The sequence below is a fragment of the Canis lupus genome, chromosome 27, assembly GCF_011100685.1.
Source record: "Canis lupus familiaris isolate Mischka breed German Shepherd chromosome 27, alternate assembly UU_Cfam_GSD_1.0, whole genome shotgun sequence".
Lineage (NCBI taxonomy): Eukaryota > Metazoa > Chordata > Mammalia > Carnivora > Canidae > Canis > Canis lupus.
The window spans coordinates 14092137-14107505 of record NC_049248.1 but is presented as its reverse complement, the minus strand read 5'-3'; the positions used below and the strand labels follow the sequence as shown (position 1 = coordinate 14107505).

The window sequence follows — 15369 nt, the reverse complement described above, 5'->3', positions numbered from 1 at the left end:
GGAGAAAAAAAGCAAAAACATTAATTCCACAGTCCCTCAAATATTATTGTATGTGACAAGTTAAGTATTTTAAGTTTGAAAAGAGAGTTAATTTAAGGAAAAATAGGAAGTAAATAATAGTACAAGTAATCAGATATGGCAGAAATCATAAGCTGTATTAATTAAAATGGTGGCAGTTTGGGAAGCTCCAAAGGAGGTTTTTACCTTGGTCATTTCTAACTCTCTCACTGGGCCCTTCTCTGATGCTTGTTCACCACTGACGATTCATCCATCACAACTCGTTGTTGGTGTCAGTGTATCCTCTCTCGTTGGTATAGCTGTATCTGATGTACTTTGATTTCTACCACAGTCATCACACATAAAGCACAAAATAGGCCTTTAAAAAAGACTTGTGGCTTTACTGATATTCCTGTATTGCTGCCAACATGTATAAAAAACATTGAATGACCCAGAATGTCAAGATCCTAGTTTCAAAACCATGTTTACTTATGCAAGTATAGATGGTTTTCTTATTCATAAAAACCATGTAGACTCACTATGTAAAATTTGCAAAGTACAGAAAAATAGAGAAGAAAGAAGACATCCATAATCTTATATCCAACAATGAACTCTGTTAATACCCCTCCCTAATTATAAGTTCTCCTGCAAAATCCTAGCTAGTGGGGATCTGTTGCTGTTTATCATTTTGAAAAATTAGAATCATCCTGATTTAATATATTTTTATTGTCCAAATTATAAAATCAAAAAATATCAATAAAGAATCTAGGGTCAGAAGTCCACTGGCATCTTTATAAGTAGCTTTTAAGTAACCACCACAGAGGTGAGCCCAAACTAGGAGAGGCTACTGCAGATCAAGGATCATAATAACCCATACTCTGCAAAATGCATTGTGTATGCAAAGCTCTATACCAATAATGTCGGTTGAATATACCAGCTAAATGTATGCTGATTTGTATATTTGTCTCTCCCATAGGATTTTTGGAGTCTCTGGATGACTTTTACATTCTTAGCAGTGGTTTGATATTGCTACAGACCACAAACAGCGTGTATAATAAAACCCTACTAAAGCTTGTGGTACCCCAGTCTCTCCTCGCATGGCAAAGAGTCCGTGTGGCCAATATGATGGCAAATGATGGCAGGCAGTGGGCAGAGATCTTTTCAAGCCACAACTCTGGTAAGTGGCCGGCAGAAGTAGCTTTTCAGCATGTACGTATGTTTGGATTACGAGTTAACCAGCAGAGCCATATCCATAACCTGGTTCATATTTGGATTACGAGTTAACCAGCAGAGCCATACCCATGACCTGCTTCATGTCCCCCAATGTTTCAGGCACGTATAACAATCAGTACATGGTCCTGGACCTGAAGAAGGTAAAGCCGAAGTACAGCCTTGACACGGGCACCCTGTACATTGTGGAGCAAATTCCTACATATGTAGAATATTCTGACCAAACTGAAGTTCTACGGAAAGGTACTTTCTTCATGCTAGAAGTCTAGAAAGTCTGATGAGTATGTGAGTGTGCATGTGTATATGGTGAGGAATGTGTGGTATGGGACTGTATGATGGGGGTGTGGGTGTGGTGGGGAAGGAAGGATGGGAATGCCATTGCTAGTTACACTGGGAAATAATTAACCAGCGTCAGCACAACATGTAAAATCTGCACCTCAAGCTCTTATATGCCACTGTATAATTTGGGACAAAGCCAGGCATTTATAGTCTTACAACTTCTCATAGCTCTAATATTACCTTCTCTCCTTGGTTCCTGAGTAAAGCTTTTAGTCAAATTTAGCAGATATTTATAGAAGTGCTACCTTGGCCCAGGCCCCTGGAAAAGTATGGCTGCACGCACAAAATCCCTGACCTTTAGAAGCTCAGTCTAATGAGGAAGTGAAGCACGTAAAACAGCCGTTAGAGCACACAAAGGGAAGAGCAGTCATAATGTGGGCTGCACCACGCCCAGTGGGAGCCACTGTCAGGGGATCAGAGAAGGCAGGTCTGGAGGGCAAGACCAGAGCCTAGACATTTTGAAGCATGGGTCTTAGAGTGATACCACCTTGATTTGAATGAATCTCTGCTCCTCAAAATCTCAGGCAAATTATCTACTCTCTCCAAGCCTCACTTTCTCCATCTGTAACAAGTGGTACAGGTCCACAATCACTTATCTGTAATTTTGAAAGCTCAAAATTTGTTTTGTTCTATTTTTAACTAGCAAACTTAGTAGCAATATGACTTGAACTGACCTCATTTTGGTACAAAAACTACCTGTTTGGGAGTTTGGTAGACGATCTATTTAGACCTTATTTCCTCTCCTCCAGGGAGCCTATACATTAGGCTACAGAAATCTCAATGCCTTTGATTATGAGATGTTGCCCACGGAAACTGCCATGTCATATATAATATGCACACTCCGTTGCTGTTCTAAAATCTGCAAAGACCCTGAACTCTGAATTATCTGGCCCCCAACAGTATTTTGAATGTGGGAGTGTGGACCTTTGTAATCTCACAAAGTTGTCATGAGAATGAATTGAGATAATTCTTGTAAATTCTCGAGCACAATACCAAGCAAGCACTCTTATCTTGCATCAAACATAGAGTTTGGCACACACAACATACATGCATAGTTGTTGAAGGAATGAGAGTGAAGATGATGTCTGAGTGACTGTTAAAGGTCAAGAAAGAGTTCACCAATTTGACAAGGGGACAAGGTCAAACAAATGGTGGCATGAAAACTGTGATTTGGAGACGGTTAGCTCGAGAGAGCTAGAGGAGGGGCTATGAAGGGGAAGGATGGTGGTGATGGAAAATATCAACGTGTTTGAAAAGGGAGAATAGCCTGGAAGTCAAAGAGAAGGCAGGAGACCAAGTAGGAAGCTATTGCAATAATAGATCAGCTGATAGATGAGGACTAGAATCCTGGGAAGGTATGGACCCTGGGAGACAGGGCTTGGTCCTCAGACTCCCAGGTCCCCAAGAGATTTTATATAGTAACACCAACCAAATGCTCATAGTCTACATAAAATAGTTAATGTGGAGACTTCGATTGCAAAACAGATCAGTTATACCACCAAGTCTACAGAGACGTCAGATCATCAGGGGTCACTTGGTTAGGATGGCAATTCAAAACTGAGAAGTCAGTTGTCTGACCTTGAAGCCTCATCCATCCAGCTCATAAGAGCCTGATAAAACTAGCATGCCTCAAGAGGGAGATGTATGCTTAAGAGAACAGATGATTCAAGGCCTTTTCTTCCTTGGACTGCTGCTGATTTTTAGAAGGGTAGATTCAGGGCAGCCCGGGTGGCTGAGCAGTTCAGTGCCGCCTTAGGCCCAGGGCCTGATCCTGGAGACCTAGGATCGAGTCCCATATTAGGCTCCCTGCATGGAGCCTGCTTCTCCCTCTGCCTGTGTCTCTCATGTATAAATAAATAAAATCTTAAAAAAAAAAAAAAAGGCAGATTCAGGTTCTTTGCAATCTTGTTCCTAGGTCCCATGGAGAAAATCTACCCTGATACCAAAACAAAACAAAACAAAACAAAACAAAACAAAAAACCAAAAAACATCTAATGTTGATCTGTCTGTAGTCATTTTGCCAGAGGTGGGAAGAAAAGAGTTAAATTCATTGTCTAACTATATGCCAGGCACTCTTTTGGGCCTTTTACTTATGTTCTGTTGGTTGATCTTCATTAGCATTCTTCCAGATAAGTAGCATCATTACCATTTTAGGAAAGAAAGGAAAGAAACCTGATTTGCCAAAATACTTAAGTGATATCATCTAGCAGTCATAATAAAAGACAAAAAGTTCCATAAACCTCCTAGAATTTGGAAGCAACTCTGGTATATTGCTGGAAGGCCATGGTCAGAAGGGAGGCATTGGACATCTCTGAACCTCCATCTCTTTCTTTATAAAGAGGGATGGTAATGCTTATGCATCATTAGGTTGTTGTGAGAGTATACAAGATACTCTATTTTAAATATCTTTGTAAATCATAAAGCTTGATGAAAAGGTGAAGTGTAAAGCAGCCATTTGGATTATTCATTTGTTCACATAAAGAGAAATATATTAGTTACTATCCATCTAATCTTTACCCAGTATCAGACACTATTATAAGCATTCCATCTGTTTGAACTCATTTCATGCGCATCATAATCCTTATAAGGTAAGTACTTTCATCGTTCACATTTTATAGATGAAGAAACTGAAGCATAGACAAGTTGAATGATTTGTCTAAGGTCACGTACCTAATGATGGCAGAACCAGGCTTCAGATCCAGGTAGTCTGACCCCTAAGTCTATATATAACCTAAATAAACTATAGTAATAAACATGATTTTAGCCTGTCAGTTTAATGTGATCCTTCTCTCAGTTCTTCCTGATGCTGGTGTGTGTCCCAGAATCAGCAAGATCGAGTATCTTATGGTTTTATTTTTTTTTTTAAGATTTTATTTATTTATTCATGAGAGACAGAGAGGGAGAGAGAGAGGCAGAGACACAGGCAGAGGGAGAAGCAGGCTCCGTGCAGGGAGCCTGATGCGGGATTCGATCCGAGGACTCCAGGACCACGCCCTGGGCCAAAGGCGGCGCTCTTTTATTTATTTATTTATTCATAGAGACAGAGAGAGAGAGAAAGAGAGAGGCAGAGAGAGAAGCAGGCTCCATGCAGAGAGCCCGATGCAGGACTCGATCCAGGGTCTCCAGGATCACGCCCTAGGCTGCAGGCGGCACTAAACCACTGCGCCACTGGGGCTGCCCTCTTATGGCTTTAAATCTCTGTATCTTCACCCCTGAGTAGGGGATCCTATAAAACAGTAAAAAAGGAGAGAGGCAGACAAAGGCCAAGACAATATGGGGTTGGGAAATCAAACCCAGAATGGTTGAGGAGCCCCTGTGATGACAATCAGTTATAGCCCAGGCCACTGTAATCTGGGATGTTCTTGAAATATTGATCATACTAGAGCTGTGTCACACATTTGATGCTTAGTGATGAATGGGCTCTATGACCCTGGCACATAATGAAGCTTGGGATGAAGCTAAGCCTTAAGGAATGCTTACAAAGAAGTTAAAGCCTGCTGGAACCTTAAAGATCATCTCCAATCTCTTCAAATTATGGATTCTTCCTTCCCTCTCCTGTCAAAACAAGATAATAAAATGAGGCTAACTGCCTAAGGCTTGGTCATTCAGCCCTGAGCCCAGAATTCAGGTTTTCTGAACGTTAGGTATTGTGTTCTTCTGCTATCCCATGATTAGCACCTGGTCCATTCCCTGTTAGGGCCACATTGTGAAACTATCTTTTGGCATTTCAATAACCAAGTTCACTTAAACCAGCTCCCCAGACTACTCTGTGTTATGCTTCATTTTGCTGTACAGATAATAAGGTTATTTTCTGCTTAATAGATTGCTTTAAGAATTTTGGGTGAAAACCAAAGAAGTCTGATGCTCTTCTTTCCCCAATGGAATAATCTAGAGATATATTGATTCTGTAAATTTAAAAGGATCAGTTTGCAGACCAGTGTTTATTTTTATTTTCTTTTTGTTTCTAGAATTTTTTTAATAATAAATTTATTTTTTATTGGTGTTCAATTTGCCAACATACAGAATAACACCCAGTGCTCATCCTGTCAAGTGCCCCCCTCAGTCAGGCCAGTGTTTACATTCAAAGCTTTATTTCCTTCAATAATATCATTTTGCAATCACATTGTGCCAATTTTCAAAAGAAACTATCATGAATAACATTTCTTTCATTCCGTCTCTCTTTTCCATCTCCCTGTCAATGTCACCCTTCCTTCCCATCCCAAATCAGGATATTGGCCCTCCTACAACATTCCTTTCCATGAAAAAATCTACAGCTGGAGTGGCTATCCAATGCTAGTTCAGAAGCTGGGTTTGGAGTACTCCTATGATATGGCTTCACGAGCCAAAATCTTCCGGCGTGACCAAGGGAAAGTGATTGATATGGCATCCATGAAATATATCATGCGATACAACAGTACGTAGCACATTTCTCAAGAATCATTCTTCAAAACTCCTTTTCTTCCCCATGGATAAAGAATCTATGTAAGTTTCCCCAAGTAAAGAATCCATCTCTGTACTAGAAGGAATTATAAGAAGTTACTGAATTAAATATTTAGTATTCAATCAATACTATAAATATTTTATACTCAACATATAGAATTTTGTCTTCTTTTATAAAATGACAGGGAAGATTCTACAGGTTTAACTGTAAAAAAAGGTAAAACACAGAAGAAATAATAACCCAGAGTACTTTCGTTTTACCACTCCTCCTCAACCCTAACACAGGATTTCTTCCAAGGAAAAAAGCAGCTAATAAAACAAAAATTATTCCTAAATACTTCATAAATTATGAACAGTATCAAATTTGTACTTATCTGTTGAAAAACAGTGATGCACATTTATCCTTTATTATCTTTCTTCATCCAACTCCTCAGTGTGCGAAGTTCTTGAGAGCGGCTGGGTCAGTGAGGCTGCTGGGGTGGACTCTCTGATTATCTAGACTCCAAGAGGTCCAAAAAGCTTACTGTGGGCAGGTAGATCTCAGAACAGCCCGTACTCACCCTCTTCTCCATTACTGTTTCTTCCTAGATTATAAGAAGGATCCTTACACTAAGGGCGATCCCTGTAATACCATCTGCTGCCGTGAAGACCTGAACTCACTTAACCCAAGTCCTGGAGGTTGCTATGACACGAAGGTAACATGCAAATTGGCTTTTGAATTTAATTTTCATCTGCACGTAGACCCATTCAGAGCCAAAGCTGAGAGATTTTCGTGGCATAAAGCACAATATTGTCTCTGACCATAAATTCAATTCAGGAACCAGCTTTTGTAGTTTCTGGTGGTAGGTCCCATTGCCTAACTTCAACACCCTGCTCTGCCACTTAATAGTAAATTCCATAATCTTGTGATATTTGTTTCCTTATCTGTAAGATGGACATAACAGTACTTGCCTTATAGGATTGTTGTGAAGAATAAACATTTAATATCGATGCTTAGAATACTTATTTGTAAATGTACACCATCATGATGATGATGATAATGTTGTCTTAAGTTATCAATTAAGAACCTATTATTGGGAGTGGTTTGATTTCACATTAAACAGGAATTGAATTTAGCTGAAAGAACAAGTTTATTGGACAAGCACTAAAGGGTTTTCACCATATAAGAATTAAGTGCTGTAATATATCTCATAATACAGGTAATAAATAGGTATTATTTATTTGCAGTGGTGGGCTGAAGTCAGCTCATAAGGGCTTGTGAGAACCAACTGTTAAAATCAGTTGACAAAAAATAAATAAATAAATAAAATAAAATAAAATCAGTTGACATCAATGACAACCTGAAATCAGCCATGGGGGATTGAGTATTTACACAATGGAAATCAGCAAGCACTTAAAGTCAAGGTCTTTTTCCTCAGAGAGCTGGTCGTTAAAAACTTTCCTGCACACTACTGATTTGGGGTGTCCAAGGTTATAAACCACGTGGTTGGTGTAAAAGCATCATTCTACCATGTTCTTTTTGCACTCCTGGTTGGGCATGTCTTTCTGTTTGCACTTCCAGTCTGAATTCTAGAAGAAATGTTAGAAGTGGAATTAACTGTTAAGAATGCTGGTCCTCCTACCCATCTTTTTTCTATCAGCCTAATGCCTAAACAGAAGATGCTTTAAAGTAATCTAGTCCCTACTCAAGTTACTTTTTAGCTATAGGAAGAGAACAAAGCTCTAGCTTTACAGACTCCCACCCAATATGCTGTATTTAAAAAAAAAAAAAATAGTGGATGTAGACAGCTTGGTACACATGAAACCCCAATGAGTGCATGTTTCTTTTTAATAGGATTTGCAAACATTCAGTAAAGTATGCAAGAAGTGTTATAGCCATTCCCAAATACACAGAGAATTACCTCTGCTGTCTTGCCTGAGAGAACCCAAGCAAACCTTCCACCTGCCATTTTACTTTCTTCTGGAGAGAGGAGTCTGCCAATTTTTCATCAGAAGAGTCTCTATTGAAGGATATACTTAATTTATTATCATTTTCTTTGAGCCATTTTGAATATGTGGAAAATCAGAAGTCATGAGACACTTTCTTTGTTCATCTAAGGCTAAGATCTGCTGCTCTCCAGTATTTAGGTGCTTTGGAGAACCATGGACCTCGTTTTTGGATACTGAGTTCCTTCTACTTTAAAACTCTGTTACTACCTTGATAATAACAACTTTTACTGAGGAATATATTCTAGATGCTGCTCCAAGTATTTGCTCTCATTAATCCTCATGACAACTCTTCTATGAAGTAGGGTTATTTTTTTTTTGAAGTAGGGTTATTAAAGCCCTTTTAGAAATGAGAACATGGAGTCAGAGGGGTTATTTTTTAAACAAGTTTTGAAGCTAGAATTCTGCATGTGAGCATTCTGACTCCAGACCTCACCCTTTTGGCTACATTAATGCACTTCTACTCAATTCATATCTGAATGCTAAATGGCTATGGAAGAGCATGTTGTGGAAGCTTGAAAGATTTTATTTTAAAAGAGGACTAATACTGTGACTTTGGAGAAAGAGCAGGACAAAAAAACAAAAACAAACAAAAACAAAAAACAAAAAACAAACCCAGAAGGAAAAACAGGAATTTAGTTTTTTTCCAAATGGCTTTCTAAAACGTCCCTCTCCTCTCTCTTCCCAGGTGGCAGATATCTACCTCGCATCGGAGTACACAGCCTATGCCATTAGTGGTCCCACCACACAAGGTGGACTTCCTGTTTTTCACTGGAACCGTTTCAACAAAACTCTCCACAAGGGCATGCCAGAGATCTACAACTTTGATTTTATGACCATGAAACCAATTTTGAAACATGACAGAAAATGAAGGAGGGAGTTGAGGGAATAGAAGGTTGCAGAGAAGATTCCAAAGGTGCGATTTTAGCTATGTTTTTCCATTCAGAATTAATCTTAATAAAATATATTAAATTCAGTCTGTCACTTTCATTTTCTGATTTTATAGTTTTTTACAACAAACATTCACTACATAGGGTGACACACTCTGGAAGATACATTCTAGAAGACAAAGAACAATACCTGGCTTTAGAATACAAGGGTATGTACAAGAAAGTATGGCAGAAACTGCTCATCCAGATCCACATTCTCCTTTCATGCCTGGCCATATAGCCCACATCTCTCAGGTTTTCCCAGATGGTTGTGCCATGATAGGGTTCTTGCCAAAGGACTCTGAGATTAGTGTCACTTCCAGGCCTGGTCCCTAAGAACTTGTACTCTTCCAACGCTTTTTCTCCTTCCTTTGGCTGAATATGTGTAATGACAAAGCCCTGGGGAATGCTGGAGCTTCGTTTTCAAAGGAACTTCTAACAGAAATACAGTTAGTGATTCTTCTGGTCATTAACAAGCACCAAATCTTTTTGTGGTGCAGACTCGGCACAATAAAACCTTAGGTCTCCCATTAGTTAAAGGCAGCATATCTAATCTGGGAGCACCTCTACCTAACAACTTCTCTTTCAAAGCTAGAGAACTGTATGTGGCTTGAGCGCTCGTTAGCCACATTAACTACTTAATATGGTTAAATAAACCGTATTATACAGTATGATGGGTGATTCTTAACAAGGTGAGAGACGTTCCAAAAGCAACACAAGAGCTGAGAATAACTAGAATGAATCCGAATACTCAGAATGTTAAAAACCCAGTAGTTTATTTCAAAGTATAAATTTCAGGCTTGCTGGACAAAATCCCACTACAGTTAACACTTATACAGACACCACTCTACTGTACATTTAAAAAAGAAAAAAAAACCCACAAAAACCTTCAAAACCTAATAAAAATTGGGCAACTTGATATAGCCCAGTTTATATTAGACATTAGGAAGGTCTTACATTGTCTTATTATTTACATTTTCAACTGCAATAAAGAAAAATCAGGATGCAAGTTTACTACAAAGGATTTATTTTTATATTTAATTTTGAAATGGCTGAGAAAATAATAAAGCCAGGATCCCCAAAAGGTGTTTGATTGCCCAGTTACCTTATTTACAAACAAAACTAGAAAAAAACAAAAACCCCTAGCATTTAAATATAAATGATGGGTACTTAGCTGATTCTACAAATAAAAATAAACTTATGTAGCATGATAAAACTATTTGAAAAAGAGAAGACAAAACATGTGTCCCTCCCCATTGGATGGTCCAAGGGGAATGCGTTTTAGGAATTAGATCTAAGTCTGTCACACTAACAAAAACACCTCATGAGCTCATTCTTTTTGTCCAAAAATTTTAAGAAGTGGGAGAGGGTCATCACTCAGTAAAGAGTAAGGAATGCAGAATCCTACATTGTTCTTAGGTAATTATTTCCAATAGTACAATACTGGGGCATGGCTTTTCTGGAAATTTTATAAAACAGGCCAATGTCTAGTTAATGACAAAATTAAAATAACAAATCATACTACACTGAAATAGCCCAAGGAGGAAAGCTGGGGAGAACACTTGGAAGGTCTTTTCAGTACTCCAATGTGCTAAAATCACAGTGTATCAAAGAAAGAGAAGAGGATACCACAGGTATTATTTTGTTAATCTTGTACAGTACTGGAAAATTCTTGGAACAAGATAAATGCCTATCATGCAATATTAACATTCACCTTGCTGCATAAATAATTTGGAAAATGTAAGCAAAAGAGCAAACGACAAAAACTAAGTTAACACTTGCTCAATACAGTGAGAGAACTGTACAGTGCAGCCTGCGTAAGGAATTTTGCAGACAGATGTACCAAATATTCTAAGCTCCTTGCTTTAGGTCATGTTTCCCAATTAAATCTTTAATCTAGCAATGGGGGTGGGACGAGTGGGGAACACTCTCTATGAGGCAAATGGCATCCCAATAAATACTCACTTTTCAGGGAAGAAAGCTGTACTCTTCCCTTCTCTCATGAGCATCTATTGTATTAAACAGTACACACAATATTCTGCATATTTCAAAGTGAGTCTAGAGAAATAGGGATATAATTACCTCATAAAGTTAACAACAGATGTTGTCTTTGTAATTTATAAATTTACTGGCAAGAACATAATTTTAAAAAGAGGCTTACTCACACTTAAAACAGGGTGAAAATTACTGACAAAGTGCAAAACAGAGAGTAACAAACATCACCATTACCTTCAAATGCCATATGAACATCCTATATTTCAGGTCAAAATATGAGAAGTTGCCAGGATTTCCAATAAGGCAATACTTACACAAGTACTGTCAGGCTAAAACTGTGGCAAACTTGCATTCCCAAAATGGGATAATCAAACTTATTTGTAATACTTTGTGAAAAAGTACCATGGAGTGTGAACTGCTACAATATAGTCTGTAATCAGTAGCTATTTCTAGTTGAGTCCTCCATTCTCTCTCCCAAAAGAAACAAAACAAACCGAAAGTCAGAGCTTATCAACATTAAAACCTGCCCAAAATAAAAGCCTATAGTTCTAGCCTAGCACTTTTCAGTAAATTCAATACAGCTGTTGCCTATAAATCCCTTGGCATGCTAATTTGAGGAAAGTATCTCATAATATACGCTTTCCTCAAATAATTACAGTCTCTCTTTGTACCTTCCTTCCACCATCTGGAATAAAAAGTTTAATTTTGCTGTAGTAAATGTATTTTTAGGGTTACTATTTGAGAATTTATTATATTTTTCTTTGACAGAAGACATACAATATAGGCTAAAATAATATTTTCATTCTACTGGGCTTTCTTTACCTGATTATATAATGCTATGAAAGCTTTAAAAAAAAAAAGATAAGTGAATATAAATAAAAATATTCACCAAGAGAAGCTTTTCTAGGCTAGGTAAGCAAATTGTCATCACAGGACCATAAAACCGGCCAATAAAGAACAATTTTGAACATGGGTTTTCCATTCTGTAGACAGGAATGATCTTGAACACATAATCAACAATGCAACCACTGCAGGTAAAAACATATACACATGCAGATACAGATAGGTGTTCATACACATCTAGAAGATCATCAATTTTCTCCCGTTTACAATTTTCATTGGCATGACATCGACAACTTCTTTTATCATCATTAGTCCTAGAATGAGTAACATCTACAGAGCTGGTTGGCAAATTTGATTCATGAAAACTTTACTTCTCATTGTCTCATTTTCTGAAAGTGAAAGGAAGGTTTTAGAGCACTTACATTTTGGCAATCTGTAGGCTTTCTTCTGCATCAAACTTCACACATAATGTGGCAGTACACTGGCCAGTGAAGTCTCTAATGAGAGTTTCTTTACAACTAGAATGCTTCCCATTACAAGCTATCAAAGTTGCAAACAAAGCAGCATTAATAGAAGGGATAGCTCCCTCCTATAATTCTAAGAAAAATTAAAAATGAAGTCACTTTGAGAAAGTAGAGATACGGATTCAAATATGGTAAGGGAAGATGACTTGAAAAATTGTTTCACAAACTCCATGAATTTCTTTCAAACTAGTCCCAACCATACTCTTCATCCCCAAACTCACCCCATGTCTCCTGCCCTAAATTACCTACACTTGAATACCTATCTGATACCAGTAAAGCTGGCACTCATACTCCATGACTGAAATGGAATTTGATCAACTCTGAAGAGGACCAGAGATGCACAGAAAGTTGTATCTAATGTTACATAAGATAACCCCAAAGGATATACTTTAAATTCTGTCCAAAGCTGACAGAGGGTAAATCAGACAAAACTTGGCACCATCAAAACAAAGTTAAAAGGTTAAAACAGAAAAAATGATATGAGATTAATAAGGAAATAAAGCTTTCCCCCTTGATATTTTAGCTTACTATATTTTCTGAATTTTATTATTTACTACCTATGACAGAATACTATGCTTTGGGTAATAAAGGAACTAGCACTGCTTTCATAATCTCTAACACAATATGCAACGTAAGTCTTAAAATATGTTTGAAGGACAATTTTCTTAGACAATATGGTCTTTCTTCTCTTGGTCCATTTTACACAGTTAATTTAAACAGTGACCACAGACAAAAGCACTTATGTTCTTAGAGAAGAGTAAGTCAAATTTTTGGGAGTTCAATGTAGTGATGCCATCGATAAGAATATATCTAAAAGCCTTGGTTTAAAATTGACTTGAGGGGAACATTCTATATTTAGTGGAGAAGAAGGAGGAATGAAGGGCGAAAGGCTGAAAGAGAAGATCAAACAATGGACAAATGGTCACGTTTATTTTTGCAGTTAATCTTTAAGGCACAAAATAAATGTAAGAGCCAGATTAGTAAAGAGGGGCCAATGCAAATCTTTTTCACCTAATTAACAATGAAAAAAAAAAACAAAAAAGATTAATAGATCCTTTCCTATGTTCAAATTAACCCATTTTCAACTATTTAACCATTTTGCTTTTTATTTCTTTCTTTGGGTTTTGTTTAGATTCAGCTTAAATCATTTAACTATGAACCTACAGATCCCTTAGAAGCAGAATCATGCCAGTTACATACCATACCTCGGATCCCTTGATCTACTTACTTTATACCTTGAAGAGAGGTAAATTTGAGAATGGAAATGGGAGATTTCACTGCAGTAAACATATAAATAGGGAAAAACATACATAAACACCCACACATATTCCCCAGCCTTAGAACTAAAGCAAGGTGCACATTTACATTTCAAAACCTTGAAGTTTCAATTGTCCAGGAAAAGACTCTTGCTTTATGGGCTGTTTATTTTACTTCTGGTTATAAACAAATGTAGTGTATATACACATCTGTCGAAGAAATCTTGCACAATGTGGATTTTACAATGAATATCATGCACAAGATTAAAACAAGACCAAAAAGTGGAACTTGGAAAGAGGAAGAGATAAAGGCTCCAAGGTTTAACTGCTCTGGGAAGAAGAGATCACATCTGTTGACTGAGGATCACAGAAAGGTCCAAAACGTCCATAAATATCCTTGGCTCGTACTGCAAAGTAGTATTTGCTGCCAGATACAAACTGGGTGAGAGTGCATGCCATGGGCAAGGGAAGTGCCTTTACTTCTCCAATCTTTTTCCACTGTGAGGGCACAGTGGCACTGGGTTCCTCATGGTAAGCATAGAGATGGTAGCTGTCAACAGTGGCACAGCTTCGATCTACCTCCAGGACACTCCATGATAGTACAATGCCATTTTGACTCTGAACTCGTGCTAACTTCAAGTGTGGCTTCTGAGGCAGAGATGTGCTGGCAGCTTCTGGGGGCAGACGCTGTGGCTGTGGGGCTTCTGGCAAGGGGGCTGGGTGCACAGGGCGTGGGGGCTCCTAACAAAACAAGAGTCATGTTGATTTAATAATGATCACAGAGAAGATTATTTCTGAATGCTAGAACTAAAACATCTAAGAGATCATTTAGAGAGAGATCATTTTACATCAAGAATACCAAGAAATACCAAATACTATACCACATTTGGCTAGTCCTATTTGATTTGTGATCAATCATGCCATAAATAACAGTGCTGAAGTTTATTCCTATAGACTTTGGACTTCCAAAATATTGAGCTTTCCTCAGGAAATAAAAGCCTTTGCTGATGGAACATCATTTTGATAGAAACTAAAATAATCATCTATTTCTAATAAATAATTAATTATTTATGCCATAGATTCTCATTTTAGAATAATGTAACATTTTTAAATATCATGTGCGGCAGTCTCCTATATGTATTTAATTTGACTATTCAACTCTACTTTCATTTTTAAGCCATTTTTCCCACCTAAGGACAGAAGCATATCATAAATAAACACACTTAATACTGAATGTATATTATGTTCTTGGTCAGTCTGCACAAAAATTGTGGCATTTAGACTATGAAAGGTGAGATTTAAAAAATAGAGAAATAGTGTGTACCTTTCTGTCAATAGGTGAAGCATGAAAAGGGCATGGGTATAAGAAAGTAAGGGGATTTATGGGCAAAATCAAGCATTCACAATTACTTAGACATAGGACATATGAATAAGAAATTTGGAAAGGTAGGTTAAGGCCATATGATGAAAAAGCATGAATAAGTGTATGAATTAAAACTGACTTGTTTCTAACACTGGACTATTATTATATCTAGGTTTTAATAATGATTATAGTGATAATTAAAAAAAAAAAAGATTCACATGTGAGCCAGGAAAAAGGGATATGAGTGACGTTTTTTTTCCAAGTGAAAGATACCATTTGCTCACTGACTTCAGACTGAAAGTCATGAAATAATAAGATTTCCTTAACTAAAATTCATTTAACAAAAACTATGTTTTAAATATGCATTTCCTAAACAGGATAATTTACATACACTAAATAATGAACTCTGTAAAGGTCTCATGATATCATTTTATTTTTTTTTTAATTTTTATTTATTTATGATAGTC

At 37.4% G+C, this 15369-nt stretch overlaps 2 protein-coding genes across 13 annotated transcripts in view; one reads left to right on the top strand and one right to left on the bottom strand.

Moving 5' to 3' along the window:
* PLBD1 (phospholipase B domain containing 1) overlaps positions 1–8968 on the top strand; it is a 50616-nt gene extending 41648 nt beyond the window's left edge. The window contains exons 7-11 of the mRNA XM_038576871.1: positions 974–1174; positions 1330–1470; positions 5795–5980; positions 6595–6701; positions 8681–8968. Coding sequence (XP_038432799.1) covers positions 974–1174; positions 1330–1470; positions 5795–5980; positions 6595–6701; positions 8681–8863 — 818 coding nt within the window. The 3' untranslated portion in view covers positions 8864–8968. The remainder of the gene's footprint in view (positions 1–973; positions 1175–1329; positions 1471–5794; positions 5981–6594; positions 6702–8680) is intronic.
* A 708-nt stretch (positions 8969–9676) lies between these two features.
* ATF7IP (activating transcription factor 7 interacting protein) overlaps positions 9677–15369 on the bottom strand; it is a 112201-nt gene continuing 106508 nt past the window's right edge. For all 12 annotated transcript variants that reach the window (XM_038576863.1, XM_038576862.1, XM_038576867.1 and 9 more), the window contains one exon: positions 9677–14280. In XM_038576863.1, the coding sequence (XP_038432791.1) occupies positions 13861–14280 (420 nt within the window). In that variant the 3' untranslated portion in view covers positions 9677–13860. The remainder of the gene's footprint in view (positions 14281–15369) is intronic.